Source organism: Arachis stenosperma, chromosome 3 (genome assembly GCF_014773155.1).
Source record: "Arachis stenosperma cultivar V10309 chromosome 3, arast.V10309.gnm1.PFL2, whole genome shotgun sequence".
In the NCBI taxonomy this organism is placed as follows: domain Eukaryota; kingdom Viridiplantae; phylum Streptophyta; class Magnoliopsida; order Fabales; family Fabaceae; genus Arachis; species Arachis stenosperma.
The window spans coordinates 52,636,297-52,652,810 of record NC_080379.1 but is presented as its reverse complement, the minus strand read 5'-3'; the positions used below and the strand labels follow the sequence as shown (position 1 = coordinate 52,652,810).

The 16,514-nt window shown below is 34.6% G+C and overlaps 1 protein-coding gene across 1 annotated transcript; it reads right to left on the bottom strand.

Annotated features, from left to right (window-relative positions):
- Window positions 1–9,959: 9,959 nt before the first annotated feature.
- On the bottom strand, window positions 9,960–15,151 carry LOC130969224 (uncharacterized). Its single transcript, XM_057894866.1, has 3 exons — window positions 14,831–15,151; window positions 11,761–11,912; window positions 9,960–10,821 (listed from the first exon to the last, which is right to left on the bottom strand). The coding sequence occupies exons 1-3, from the start codon at window positions 15,039–15,041 to the stop codon at window positions 10,147–10,149; spliced, it is 1,038 nt and encodes a 345-aa protein (XP_057750849.1). The 5' UTR covers window positions 15,042–15,151; the 3' UTR covers window positions 9,960–10,146.
- Between the last annotated feature and the right edge of the window lie 1,363 nt (window positions 15,152–16,514).

The window sequence follows — 16,514 nt, the reverse complement described above, 5'->3', positions numbered from 1 at the left end:
CTCAAATTTTACTTTGTTTTCAACTATTCTACCTTCCCAACAAGGTTGTAAGCTTCTCTAATACTATTTTAGGACTCTTGGGCCTAGTTTTATACATTTAAAATATTGGGAAAGATTTTAGAGGTTTTAGATGATAGTATTTGGAAAACTTAGAAAATGGAGGCCTAGGTTTCTGGTGGGCTGAGAATGGTTTGATGTCATATGAAGGGTGATTGATGTATGAGATGAGAAATTATGAATTGTTGATGTTCAAAAACTAAATTGTGGATGGACAGTGGTTGAGATGAGTCGGGGACTCGAATTAAGATGATGTGTCTCGGTACACTGAAAATGCTTTTTGAAAACTACTGAAATAATATTTTTACTGAGATTATGAGACGCTATGTGCCTGGAAGGGATGGTGGTTAATCCCACCTTTCAAGGTAGTGGCGGCAGCGTAAGGATGGTGGTTAATCCCATTTATGTTGAGATGTGAGGTCTGAGGCAAGAGTATCCTGCTCGCATCCCTTCAGATCTATAGAGCGTGCAGGCGCCGGTACCTGGACAATGATCCGGGCACTATATCTCGGGGGTTCCCATATGAGAAATCCGAAGGGCGACGTCTCCATGGAGATGTGTCGGGTTGGCAGTTGAACCAACAATGTGATATCACAGCCAGTAGGGCAGGCATTCATCATATGCATTTTCTACCTATTTGTATGCTTTGCCGACTTGATATTGTTTTCACTATCTGAATAACATGTCTAATTGCTATTTGTATTATTTGCTATATATGCTTCTACTTGTGTTTTACTTGTATTGTATATACCTGTGTTTTTACTGGGATTGAGGAGGTTCAGAAGGCGGTGGTGATGGGATCGCATGGCAGATCGGTTGGTGAAGGCTGTGGGACAACGGTGTTTGATTAGAGTAGAAATCTCCTAAAATAGATTACCCTTTTATGGTTCTATGGCTTAAGTTTTGTTAAGGTTTTACCTATTATGCTTATTTGGTTTTGAATGCTTTAAGCTAGAATTCTTGTGATGAATATGGAGTCTAGGGTTGCCTTTGGCGTCCCAGGGTCTTATATCCTACATCACTGGGCACTGTTACCATACTGAGAACCTCTAATTCTCATACCATATTTCTATTGTTGTTTTCAGATGTAGGTCGTAACCCACCTCGGTGAGTTGTTTGGTTGGTGATAAAAGCAGAGGATCCAGATACTTTTTAAGTCTCTTGATTTATTTTGTTTATTTATATATATCTCTCACTTTGTATTTTTATTTTGGCCTAGAGGCTTGTAATTGAGAGAGAACTAAACTTGTATAAGCCATTTTGAACTTCAAATTTCTTTTGTCTGTATATTTGGCTAGCCGACTTAAACTCTGCGAGCCGTGGCTAGTTTCTTATGATATTATATTATACTACTACTTTCATTTATATCACATCTATTTCTTGAGCTTTAAGTTAGACGCTACGTTAGCTCGTTTTGCTCTTTTAAATCTTGTTTATTTTTTGCTATATCCTTCATCAGGCTTCTAGATTATATTATTCCTTCTATATATTATATGTATGAGCTTAGAACTGTCGTAATCTCTAGTTAACCTTTGCTTTATGACGCGAGGTAAAGCTTAGGCTAATTATGGTTACATGTTGGACGTCGTATGAAGGAATAAGGGGAGATGTACTTGGCGCCAGACGCCATGTTTGGGCGCTGGACGCTAGGATTTGCCTGTTTTTTTTTTTGTGCCAAACGCCAGGATAGGGCGTTTAGCACCCCCCCCCCCACTCAATAGTAATTGTGTTGTGTTACGTTCATATGGTGCTAAACGCCTCGTCGTGGAGTTTGGCACCACCCCCTACGTGATTTCTCTGCTAAATTGACACTCATGTGGCACCAAATGCCATGTCGTAGAGTTTGGCGCCACCCCATGCGTGTCAACTTCTGTTCGGGGTGTCCATTTTTCATTCCAATTGCACCTGTTCCTATTTTGAACACTTTGCATGAGTCACTGAAATTAAAAACAAGAAAAACTACTGATAGATAAGGATAAAATTGAATTAAAACAAAAATCAAAATCAAAATAAAAATAAACAGAAAATCAAAGGATACTTGGGTTTGGTTGCCTCCTAACAAACACTTCTTTAACATCACTAGCTTGATGGTTAATTTCTTGTTAAGGTGGGGGTTGAACATAATGCTTTAACTCTTCCTCTCTCACTGTGAATATTCTCCCTATGTCCTCATGGATCAGCTCAACATGCTCAAGAGAGAGGATTTTGTTTACTGTATAAGACAACTCTGGATTTCGAGTTAACACCACTTTTAACCCTGGTGAGAAACCTTCGGTGGGGATCTTTTTGTTTCTCCATCCCTTTAGTACTTTCTTCTTAGGAACTCTCTCCTTGGTGGATGACGCACACCTAATACCAAACTTAGGTTTGATATCATGGGGAATTGTATTGATTTCCACCAAAGGAGGCTTGAGCTGTAAACTCTATTTTACATCATCAGGGGGTTCTTGGAGATTTGGATTAGTGAACTCAATCTTCATGCAATTACCTTCTTCACCTGAGTGATCTATGGGTTTAAAAACCTTGAATATCAAATGCTCCTCATACACCCTCAACACTAATTTACCTTCTTCCACATCAATTAGAACTCTCCCACTGGCTAGGAATGGTCTTCCTAGTATTATAGAGGCGTTTTCATCCTCCCCACGTCAAGAAGTCTGTTGAGAGGAAGAATTTTCCCACTTTGACCAAGATATTCTCCATTATTCCATGTGCATGCTTCAAAGATTTATCTGCCATTTGTAGTGCTATCCTTGTTAGTTGTTCTTCTCTAATTTGTAGTTTTTTCATCACTGACAAGGGCATTAAATTGATGATTGCACCAAGATCACATAAGGATTTCTCAAAGGTTGTGCTCCCAATGGTACATAGAATTTGAAAGCTCCCTGGATCTGGCATCTTCCTTGGCAAATTACTCTAAATTATGGAACTACATTCCTTAGTCAGGACCACTGTCTCATCTCCCATTAAAGGCCTCTTCTTAGATAGCAACTTCTTCATAAATTTAACATAGAGAGGCATTTGCTCCAAAACTTCAACAAAAGGAATATTGATTTGCAACTTTATAAAGACTTCCAAGAACTTTAAAAACTGCTTGTCCTTGGTCTCCTTTTGAAGCTTCTGAGGATATGGTATTTTTAACTTGTATTCAGGCGCCTTAGGCTTCACTGGATATTGCTCAAGTTTAACCGAAAAAGGGTTATCTGGATGCATTGGAGGAGCTTGTACTACAATGTCATTAGTCTTCTCCTTGGCTTGTACCTTTTTCGGAGCTTTTTTTTCAACCAGCTCCTCAATAATTTGTGCTTCCGTACTTGCCACTTGTCTACTTATCAAGGTGATAGCCTTGCACTCCTCCCTTGGATTTGGAATCGTGTTACTAGAAAAGATATTGGTGGACCTCTAATCAATTTCAGCAACTTTTATGGCTAGTTGACTCATCTAAACCTCCAAGTTTCTAAGTGAAACTCTGGTTTCTTGAATAAAACTAAGAGTACTCTTGAAGAGCTCTGCAAATATAAATTCCAAGTTAGGGGACTTATGAGAACTGGATAGTGGATTGTTGTGGTTGAAATTACTCTGATTGGAATTATTCTGATGGCTCTGATTGTTATTGTAGCTCTAGTGCCTCTGTGGTTGATTTTCATCCAAAATTTGGGCGATTCCTCCATCCCGGATTGTAAGTCTTGGAAAAAGGATCATTATTGGGAGGTTTAGAGGAATTGTCCACATAATTAACCTGTTTAGAGGAAAATTGACCATAATCATAAGGCTTACCTTGAGGGAATCTACCACTCATGTCATAAGAAGTATCTTGAGAATTAATAGCTGAAACTTGTAGTCCACCCAAGTGTTGAGTAATGGCACTGATCTGTTGAGACATGGCTTTGTTCTGAGCAATAATTGTGTCCAAAGTATCCAATTCTATGACTCTTTTTCTCACAAAGGTCCTCTCAAAAGAGTACAGATATTGGTTGTTAGCAACTATCTCAATCAAATCTAGAGCCTCTCTATGGGTCTTTTTTATATGAAGAGATTCGCCTGCAGAATTATCTAAATATATTTTGGCGGCCTTAGTAACTTCAACATAAAAGATCTGCAACTGGATCTAGTCTAAAAATATGTCAGGAGGACATTTTCTGAGCATCAGCTTGTACCTCTCCCAAGCTTTATAGAGAGATTCACCCTCTCTCTACCTGAAAGTCTAGACATCAATCCTCAGTTGGTCAACTTCTGAGGTGGAAAGAATTCGGTCAGAAACTTGTTGACTAATTTATCCCATGTATCCAAGCTCTCCTTGGATTGTGTGTTAAGCCACTACTTGACTCTGTTCTGTACAGCAAACGAAAAGAGTAACAACCCATAAACATCAGAATAGACTCCATTAGTCTTTACTGTATCACAGATTTGTAGGAAATTAGAGATGAACAAGTTTGGGTCTTCCTGCAGGAGTCCATAAAATTGACAGTTCTATTGCACCAGAGTGGTGAGCTAAGACTTCAGTTCAAAGTTGTTAGCAGCCACATGGGGTACAAAAATGCTATTACCATAGAAGGTGGAGCTAGGAGCAGTGTATGAGCCAAGTATCCTTCTAGATGGCTCAGGCATATTAGAAGCATTGAGAATATTAGGATTAACAACATTGTTGTTGTTGTTTGCATCCATAGCGAACTCTTCATCTTCTTTATCAAAGTTATCCTTGAGATTCTCAGTAGCTTTGTCAACTCTAACTTGCTGTAAACATCTTCTTAAAGTCCTTTCAATCTCAGGATTAAAATCAAGAAGGGATTTCTTGTTCCTGTTCCTGCTTATAAATAGACAGAAAAAAATAAATTTGAGTAATTTGAGTAAGGTAATTTAAGTAAAAGAAATCGAACAAAATAAATTTCACTAAAATTTTTGAAAATTACTAAGAAAAAGGAACGAGATATTTCGAAAATAATAAAAAAATTAGAAAAATAAAATAAATAAACTAAAGAAACACCAAACTTAATTTTAAAATTTAGAAGAAGAATTTTAAACAATTAAAACTAAATTTTTGAAAAAGATAAAGGAGAAAATTTAACAAAATTAAAGAAAAAACGTCTAATCTAGGCAATCAAACAACGGATAGTTGTCAATCACATTCAATCCCCAGCAACGGCCCCAAAAACTAGGTGCGGAATTTTACAATCCACAAACTAACCGGCAACTGCACCGGATCGTACCAAGTAATACCTCAGGTGAGTGAGGGTCGATCCCACGAGAATTGATGGACCAAGCAACAATAATTGAATGATTTACCTAGTTAGACAAGCACAAAGGAATGTTTTGAGTTCAAATTGCATTAACCAGTAATCAGAGAAATTAAGAAAGCAAACAGTAAATTGATTGTGAGAATTATATGAGAAAATAGTTAAGGTTTTGGAGATATTTACTTTTTCGGATTAACAATTCTTATTAACCACATTGATTATGCAAGGATTTAATTCATAGCAACTTTAAGTGATTAGATTCCAATTCCTTGATAATTTAATCTTCCTCTAACTCAATTAATCACAAATTTCTTGGTCACTTAATCTAATTAGAGGATTTAAATTCAGACCCAAGTTTATAGCCACACAAAATCCTAAAGATCCAAAGATGATATGATTATATGTCATGTATTACATTAAATTCAGATAATTAGAGAGTGATGAGAATTTAGTTTCAAGCTGTTATTCAAGTGAGATAACTTTTTCAAGATTCAATAAGAATTCAAGTTAGAAAAGAGTTATTTTCTAATACACTCTAATCCGTAGGATGAAGAACAAAATAGATTCATGAATGTAAATCAATGCATTAATCAGAAGTAGAAAACAATAGTTATTAATCCATCCAAATAAACAGAGCTCCTAACCTTAACAATGGTGGATTAGTTGCTCATGGTGTGAAAAAACCTAGCAGAGAAAAGTGTAAAGTGCAAAATGAGGAAGAAGAAGAGAGATGGAGAACATAGTGATGCCAAACTTGAAAATCATGGAGTTTGGCTTGAGAGCATGTGGTGACGCCATACCTGGAAATCTTGGAGTTTGACTTGAGAGTACATGGTGGCGCCATACTTGGAATTCCTTGAGTTTGGCTTGAGAACACATGCATGGCGCCAAACTTGGGATTCCTTGCGCCATACTTGGAAATTATTACGTTCAACATAGCGTCAAATGCCGTGACATGGCGTTTGGCGCCAGCAAGGTGACTCCTGGGTTGCCTTTGCGTTGATCTGGTGCCAGACGCCGTGGCGTGGCGTGTGGCGTCACCTCCTGCTGTGCTTCTTCATCTTTTCTCCCCCTGAGCTCTACTAAACTCGTTTGAATGTTACCTGTAATAATTCAATTTGTGAGATAACTTAAAGTAGCATTCATGGTGGCTTAAAACACTTAAATCTCAAAATAATATAGCAATCCACATGTAAATTGCTAAGAAAAATACAAGGAAAATGCTCATGCATCAGTGTACAACTATGAAAATGAGGATCGAAGGAGAGAGGTGAAATTGACTAACGAAATCTGTGAAAAAGTTAGAATGTTATTTGAGGAAAGCGATGAAGACATCATATTGAAGGAGTTAATTGAGGCAAAACTGACAAGAAGAGGAATGACGAGTGGAAAGAAGAGGGGTCGTCCCAATGATAAGGATGGCAAAACTCTCCGAAGCACGAAGACCCGAAAACGAAAAATTTTTGTCGTAGGGATGGAGATGAGAGCAAAGTTCCCACAACGCATGCGCGGGGAGTCGAGCGGGGATTCTCGACTAATCTCCGAATTATTAAATTTATTTAAATACCCTTAATAATTTATTTCTAATATAGATATTTTAGTCATTTTACAATATATATATATATATTAAAATCGGTAACCTTAATTTAAAAAGTCTCTTTCCTTCTCTCCGTAATACTAACACTGTGTTATCCCACATTATCAGTTTCTTCTCTTCATGACTATGGTGTGTTATTTTATATTTTTTGACTTATAATCTTGGACAACACACTATTTGTATGTTATAATAATGTTTTGTGATTTATTTTAATTTTTTATTAAAATTTTCATATAAATAATTAATATAGAGAGATGGAGAATGGAATCCTACGGAAAGTAGAACTCGGTAAAGAATAAAAATGGGGGCAATATTCCTTCACAGTAGAAATCAAGGTAAGACGAAGATTAAATTTGGGAGACGGGATGGGGAGCAGGGGGCATCCCTCGACCCCATCCTACCCTATTGCCATCTTGGACCAAGGCTAAAGATCATTGCTACAAAGAGAACAATAGTCACTGTAGAATATTGAGGTTAAGTGCGAAGCCCCGTTATAAGAATATCATGTTTCTTTGGGAAAGAAAATATTACAGGAAATTTGAGGTTTATTTAAAAGAGATGGTTTTTATTTGTATATTTAGAGTATGCTTGATAAACCACTATTTTATGGTTTATATTGTATTTAATTGAGTGGTTTTATCAAGCTTTTCACCCACTTATTCAAATGATTTGTATGATTTTACAATTCCTTCCTAGTTTAGTTCTATGATTGAAAACATGCTTCTTTGGTCTTAATTTAGCTAATCTTAATCCTCTCTTATTACCATTCGATGCCTTGATCTGTGTGTTAAGTGTTTCAGGCTTCATAGGGCAGAAATGGCTTAGAGAATGAAGAGGAAGCGTGCAAAAATGGAAGGAACACAAGGAATTGAGGAGATGACCAGCGAGAAGTCACGCAGTCGCATGGCTCACACGACCGCGCGAAATGGAAGAAATCAGAGTGACGCGTTCGCGTGCCTAACGCGACCGCACGGATTGGAAGCTGCACGAACGATGCGAATGCGTGGACGACACGCACGCGTGGTACGAAAAATGCTGAGTGATGCGATCGCATGGACGACGCGGCCACGTGACGTGCGCGATCTGTAGAAATTACAAAATACGTTGAAGACAATTTTGGGCCGCGTTTTGACCCAGATTTCGGCCCAGGAACGTAGATTAAAGTCAGGAAACATGCAGAGAGTCAAGACTTCATATCAGATCAGATCATAATTCACTTTTCATAATTTAGATGTAGCTTTTAGAGAGAGATGTTCTCTCCTCTCTCTTAGGTTCTAGGATTAGGATTCCTCTTAAAGGATTTAGGATTTCAACTCTTCATCAGGTTCAATATTCCTTTTACTTTATATTTCTCTTTAACTTTCAGATACTTTAATGCTTGTATTACTTATGTTGCCTATTTGGCTTATGGACCATTCATGTTATGATTTTCTTAATTAATATAATTTGAGATATTTCAGACTCATGATTGTTTTTTCCTATTTATAATCTAGATTATTTACTATTGGCTTTGGTTGATTAATTGGTGACTCTTGAGTTGTCAAACTCATCGTGATTGATAATTGTTACCTTTGCTGATTAATTTAGATTCCTATAACTCTAGTCTTTCCTTAAGGAGTTGACTAGGACTTTAGGTGTTAAATTGATTTGTCCACTTAACTTACCTTCATAGTTAGAGGTTAACTGAGTGGTAGCAAAAATATAATTCTTATCACCATTGATAAGGATAACTAGGATAGGACTTCCAGTTTTCATACCTTGCCAAGAGTTTTTCTTTGCTATAAATTTATTAATTTCTGCAATCCATCTCTCTTGCTCAAAACCTTTTTAAACCCCAAAAACACTGTTTTCCATAACCAATAATAAGAACACCTCCCTGCAATTCCTTGAGAAGACGACCCGAGGTTTGAATACTTCGGTTATCAATTTATTTAGAAGTTTGTTACTTGTGACAACCAAAACGTTTGTAAGAAAGGTTGATTGCTTGGTTTAGAAACTATACTTGCAACGAGAATTTATTATAACTTCTCAACCAACAATCTTCCGTTCTTCAATGCTTTATTTGTTTTTTTGTTGTTGTTTTGTTTCTTGTTATGCTTGTTTTTGCTGCTGTACTATTTTTGAATATGTGTAACATCTTTCCCATGTTTGGGATTTCTCCGAGGTTGAAAACTTATCAAAAAAAAAAGTTAAATCCATGTTTAATTTTCTAGTCGTTGTTCTAATATGTAATGATTTGTCATAATTAAAAGAATAAACACCTAAATTAATCCTTAAAAAATTTTAGATTGGACACTTTGGTTTTTAACAAATTTTTTTATTTTTTATAAGTCATCAAAAATTATTTCCGTTAAAATGTATTTTTTGAAATCTAATTATCTTAAAATAAAATTCGTTAAAAACTTATTTATCCAACACTCGTATTAAAAATTTGATTGAAAGTGACAAATAGACCAATCCGTTCGACAAGAGTAATTCTCAAGTATTTTAGAAAATAAAAATTTGTTATGGATTAAAATTTTCGATCGGAAATTATTTGGAAACTAACTTGAGTGTTTACTCTAATTTAAAATATTGATAGTAAATAACTATTATAAAAATATTGATTGAATTAGATGTTGGTATTTGTATCCTAAATGAATGTGAAACTAATAAATCAGCTCCTTTTATGAGTAACTTTTGTTCACAAGGATATCTATAAATATATAAATATGAATATAGAAATGAAAAATATAGTTTCTTAATTTGTGTAAATAACTAAATATCAAATCAAGTATTATGCATAACTAATTTTCAATAATAACACTTAATAACACTTATTTTCAAGTTTCAACATTCATGACAAATGCTTCGTATGAAATATCCAAGTTACCCTTTTCCCTTAAAAGTATTATCTCCTAATTTTCTCTCTCAATCCATAATTCGACCTTCTCTGATTTGCTAAATAGGGAAGGAATAGTGACTAGTGAGTGAGTGAAATAAAAGAGGACAAAGGACACAGGCGCGTATAAGTAAAATGCAACTTGGCCAGAGAGAACATGTAAGTAAAATACAACTAAGGCGCAACTATATACTTATATCAAACTATATTAACAAGCATAATTACAAGAACCCAATAAGGTACGATTCCTGTTACATAATAAAGTAATAAACAATAGAGCATGATTTGGCAGGAAAATGAACTTTAGTACATTTCAGCCAACATCCTTGAATATACATGCTTCATTTGTTTCTGAATGTGAAACCATACATAAAAAACTACATATCTTGCTTTGGTTTCCGGCTCAATTCTGAGTAATGACCACCCATTAGCTGCAAAATCTCTTCCCACAAATTCTCTGAAGAATCCGACAAAGCACTAGAAAGCAAACTTGAGCTACATGCAGCCACATACCAATAATCTGACTCTATCTCGTCCCTCAACTGATCCAACTGCCATCCAGCGTAACCAACAAAAAATCTGAAATCTTGAGCTTTGAGAACCCCCTTCTTCACAAGGGCTGCAGCATCATCCAAACTGTTTCGAGCTCCAAAGCATACTCCCGGTATTACCTCTTCAAAACCTGGAACCTTCAACTTCTCCCCTGATTTTAGTAAAAACATGCTCGCCTCAAGAGGTCCACCAAAATGCAGAGAACAATCAGAAAAGGTGGTTAGAAGGTCGTGATTAGTAGGCTTCATATGTTTAATCTTTTTGTGAAGAGGACGATTGATGACAATTCCAAAAGGCCCTTCTTGTGGGTGTCTACTTCCAGATCTGAGAAGGAGGACAACAGTTCTTTCAAAGGTGCGGACACCATCAAGTTTTTCTGTTGCCACAAGCACACAGCCAGTCTCTGGTACAGGAATAGGATGAGCCCACTTTGTGGCAAGATTCTTGGAATTGTACAATATCCCACCTTGATTTTGAGCGTCAGATTCTGATTCTTCTTTCTGTTAATGAATTGAAAAAAGAAAAAAAAGAAAAAGAAATAGTTAATGAAAAATAGTATTTGGTAAATTGCGGTTTTGATTTATACACATGCTCAATCATGAATGATCACCTCCACATCATTGTCAACAAGAAGTACTACCCTAAGCCTTTTCCTACTAAGTAAGGTCAGCTCAATCGAAATCATAATGATTGCCACAATCACCGACAAAAATATTTCCAGGTTGAATGATTAACAAAAGAACAATGAGTGCAATCCAAGATAAAACTCATCCCCATTGCGCTAAAAAATTATAACCTTAAACAGGTTGATAGACAGGAAAAGAAAGTGCCATAGATGGATGACTAAACCCTTTCAAGCATGGTTCTGCAACAGTAACAAAGGGTATGAATCATTATACCAGATGTTTTGAAACAACTGTGTATTCAAATTTCATGAATGGCAAACAGGAGCTACAGTAGGGGTGTTCATGGGCAGGCCAGGCCGGGTTTAATTAGACCTGGGCCCGGTCCCAAAAGCAATCCGAAATAAACTGGGTTGACCCAATTCAAAATTAGTATAAGCAAATTTGTAAATTTTATATACTAAGGTAATAAAACTTTATTTTTAAAAATTAAATTTAACAAATGTTATATCATATTTATACCAAAATAATTTCTTTTGAAACAAAAAATATACCGTATATTATAAAAAATATTAATTGAAGTATAAAAGTATAATATGATATTATTTTACCCTAAAATATATTTTTATCGTAAAAAGCCGCTTCGGGCCGGGTGACCCAAAAGCATAATCCGAAGCCGACTCAAAAATAACACCGAAAAATCCCCGAACCCGGCAAAATATGCCTTGGGTCCGCGCCAGGTTTTGAATGTTATCCTGTAGCTGATAACAATAGAATATGCAAGCTGCAGATCACAGTTAGGAACAAAAACATCACCAGCTCATCTCTATATAGCTTTGCTCTGAATTCGCGCCAATCCAAATTAGTGGGATGATGAGATTTCTCAGTACTGCCGTCTGATTTGTCACCATCAGAAGAATTGCTGCCTCTAATGCCATCTCCTTCTGGAATAGACTCTTCACCATTATCTAGAATGACCAATATACCCAAGTAAGAGGAATTCATGAGAAAGTATGTTAACTGTCAATGAGAAAAACAATGAAATGAAAAGATGATTAATATGGTGGGAAAAAAAAAGTAATGATCTTCCTTGGGTAAATAAATATAGGCACTGATCAATTCAAAATATAATCCCTTTGCATTCTGCCAAAAGTGTAAATTTCTAGGCAGTTGTCTCCAAACCCAAAACTGAATAACCAGCAACTGCCAAAAAGCCACCTAGTGTGTGTGACTAGATTTACTTGGCCATTTTCTAACAATATTGTGGCAAAAAAAATGCATCTTACATTTCAACAAAGAAAACAGAGTTTATTATAAATGCTTTCTGACAAGTGCAATGTGGCACAGGAAACATAAGAGGTTGCAAATTAACTCATATTAGCAAAGAATATTTTAGCTTCATTCTTGAACAGTGAAATAATGCTTGTCTTTCCTATTTAAAAAAACATTTACGAATGGTGATTTATAAGTGTGTGAAATTGCAAACTTGAACATAGCAAAGGTTTCATGGAAAGTTAACAAATAGTCAAGGAAAGAAATTCAAATATACATGTTATTACTCAATAACAGGCAACTTGAGCTTAGATACCACAAGCCAAAACAAACATCTTAAAAACTTTGCATACACTAATATGGTTGAGTGAACAAATGACTACAACACCACATGAAGAAGTGTTAACAATCATGCATTGTTCTTTGAGATGAGCTTGAATTATCTACTTTACATAATTTAATTTAAATAGTTATATACAATGATGAGAACAACCAAGCCTTAACTAGGTTACGTATAAGAAATAAATTATACATCCAAAAAGCAAAAAGCTATCGTTTTTTAATGAGAAATGTACTAAAAGAACAACCAAGTCAGCATTTTTAAACTTTCTGAGCAGGGTGATGCACAGCTGAATGATGGCTAACAGAATACTATGGAATAACTTAAACAGGCAAGGCAACTTACTACTTCAACCTGAAACACTAACTTAAAATTGCTCATAGAGAAAAGAATCCAAATTCAAAGATAATAAATGGTATTGACGAATCTGGTAAGAAGAACATTCAAACAGAGAGAGCTTTCAGATTTGAAGTACATTCACAATGACAAAAAATATCCATAGTTACTAAGAATGATACTTCCTTCGTTTCCTAAAATCTATCAATTCAGGGTTCATATATACACATTAAAATGGGCAACAACTTACCTTGACAGTAAAAGATAAGCTAATTTTACAGAATTATCCTTACATAAAAATTACAATCTTATTTGTATTTCCACTCACTTGATTACCAATCACAATTAGTGTAAGGATAAAATTGAACTAAAAATTATATTTAGCTTCTTCATAGTTGAAATGTAACGTACACATAATTTGGAACAGAAGAATAAATAAATAAAATCTTAAGTGGAAAAAAAATGTATAAAGTAGCATAAATAGTGAAAACAAACTGTTGAGAAATGGCTCAAAGATCTAAACTGAAAATGAAAAAAGGTAAGTCGCCAACTGTTTTTGTCTCGTTATTCCAATATATTTTTTTCCAATAAAAACGTGATTCCAGGTTTGAAAAATGATAACACTTGGCTGCGTACAGTTAGAGGATAGCACTAGGGTAAACAGTTTACAGATGAGCTTAATATATACTTGTGCATCAAAACTTCCACCCTATTTTCATGGATTAAATTTATCAGTAAAGTTATGTGTAAAAGTAATATTTGCATTTTCTTTAACCATTATTTCTTTACTACCATACCAAAGAGACCCTTGAGTAATACAGTTTAAAACTATGCACACATTTTAAACCCACCATTATTGTTAAAACTAGAATAGAAAGGTTTTTAGTGATGAATTACAATAATAGAAAGGCTGTTCAAGAAACCTCTCAACTCTCCTAGCACACATAATTACTCAAATGACTAGACACTCTTCCTCTTACTCTATCACTTCTATATATACTAAATTACTAATCAAGTAACTAATCAATTGTAACTTACTACTCTTAAACTAATGTGCTCCTAACACTATTTCCCCCCAAGAGATCCAACTTATCCTCAAGGTGGGTCTTCAAGGAACTTAAGCATGTACAAATCTACTCCTCAGCTAGGCCCAAAATTGTGAAGGTTAGAAAACAATCCATTTCCTCATGGGCCAAAAACTCTCGAACCCAGGAGTCTGTGCCTAGCTTCAATTTGTAAAAGAGCAAGTGAGAAAGGAGGTGCTTCGTTATTAATCAGCAACAGCTGAATTTCTAGTTTTTCTTTTATTTCCTTTAACTCCATTCAAAACCATTTCTGAACTAGAAGCCATAGCATCGTGGAGAGATATTGGGTCTAATTCGCCATTACAAACAAAGAAAGGAGGAGTTTCTAACATGTAACTTGGTGTCGTCATCATTACTCATCAAAACTAACAGTTACATGCACTGAATAATCCACAAATTCTCACTTTACAGCCGTATTAACAATTCTCCTTTTGGTTAAGAAAAAAGTAAATGCATAATGGGACATCAGTGAAACTGGGGCGATTTGTAGGACTAGACATTCAGTACCCACTGGGGATTTGACCGCTGATTTAGAGCTACTTTGCGGGACACACATGCAAAAATTGAACCTATATGGATTTTTTTTTTGTAATTTCTCCAGCGCAATGAAAGCACTAGTGATCGATTTCTATGAAATCCCCAATTATTTCCATGTAAATTGCAGCTGATCGATATCAATACCCAATCACACAACACCCCCCCTCCCCCTATAAGCCTTAACAAAAAAAGAAAGAAAAAGATGCGTACAGTGTCTAGTTTATGTCCTCTGCTGAGTGCTGTATTTGATTATTAATAGGATCATCAACAATCGGAAAAGTCTGAAATCTCAAATTGAAGCAGAATTGTTACAAACCTGAAGAAGAGGAGTTGTCAGGATTCTTCTTGCCAGAAGCAGTGACAAGAAACGGTCGATAGCGATCGCAGCAAAACTTGTCAAAGACTCGTCCATCTCCAACTCTTAAAGAAGAAATCCCCGCTCTTCCCCCATTGGACGAGGAAATGGGTCTGTGGCAAAAGGAGCTCGCGTGGAAGAGGTTTTTGACTTGAAAGGCACACAGATCCATTCAGATAGTTCAACGGCTTATCTCGTTTCTTGGTTTGCGCTGAAGCCCCGAAGAAAAAGAAAAAGAAGAAGAAGAAGAATAAAGAAAGACTGAGATGAAAATAAGAAAGGGACGCTTACGTTAGAGAGAGAGAGAGAGAGAGAGAATGGCAACGTCTCTGGGGCTAATTTTTTCAGATAGGATCCCGCTAGGAGACAATGGACTATTTGTACAATGTGTACAATGGCTATTGAGTTATGAAATGAACATCCCCTATACTATTTAGAATAACCATCCGAGTACAAGGGATAATAAACATCTTTTCGAAAAATTAGTTTACTTTTTGGGTTCACCAAGAATCGAACTCTTGACCTTTCGGATCTAGCGCTTTAATACCATGTCATGATACCACTCATCCCAAAAACGATGGAAAAATGTAACACTAATAATTATATCTTTAATACTCTATAAACCTCCATTGTACACATTGTATAAATATCTCATTGTCTCCTCATACTTTCCCTTTTAGATATTATCAAAGCATGAGTGTAATACGGAGATATTATGCTAATTTAGTGTAATGTCCCGACATGAGAGAATTAAGGATATAATAAAAAATTATTATTAACGATTTCAGGTAATAGATAAAATGTTATGAAAATGAGATTAATAATTTTTGAATAGAACAAAAAATATAAAAAAATAGGACTAACGATTTTAAATAAAATAAAAATACTTTCGGAATCTATATCATTATAAAATTGTTAGTGCCGATTTCCATTTTTAAAAATTTTGAAATTAATTCATAAACATGAGTAACGATTTATTTATTAACTTGTTTATATATAGAGTGTGTAAATATAATCTATCTATTCTATATATCTATTCTATTATATAAAAATCGGATGTCTGTATTTAATGATGGAGCTGACGTGGCATACTCTGGAGAGTGTTTTCCGATTTAATTATTTTAACTCATTCAATACAATTTATTACCATGACTTAATTATATTAGCTAATTGATTTGATTAGATATTTAAATATTAATATAATTTATTATAATATATATTACTTAATTAATTTTACTACATTAATTATGATTTGTTATATTAGTTAATTAATTTATTTATTTATAAAGTCTAAAATAAAATAAATAATTTATTATTTATTCTAGTTGAATTCATTAAATTTAATTATACATTATATACGAATTAATAATAATTTGTAAATCACTTTATATTATATATGAATTAACAAAATATTATATATGTCTTAATGTATTAATTAAATATTATATACGCACAGAAAAATAAATACAAAGATGATTTATATAATATTAATAATATTATATTAGCATGGTGCTTTTTTTTTTTGATATCATATAGTATTGATAATGATAATATTATTATAATTTTTATAGTATAAATAAATTTTTTAACCAAAATAATTACAGTATATTAATACATAAATAATATATTTTTTATCTTAAATAAT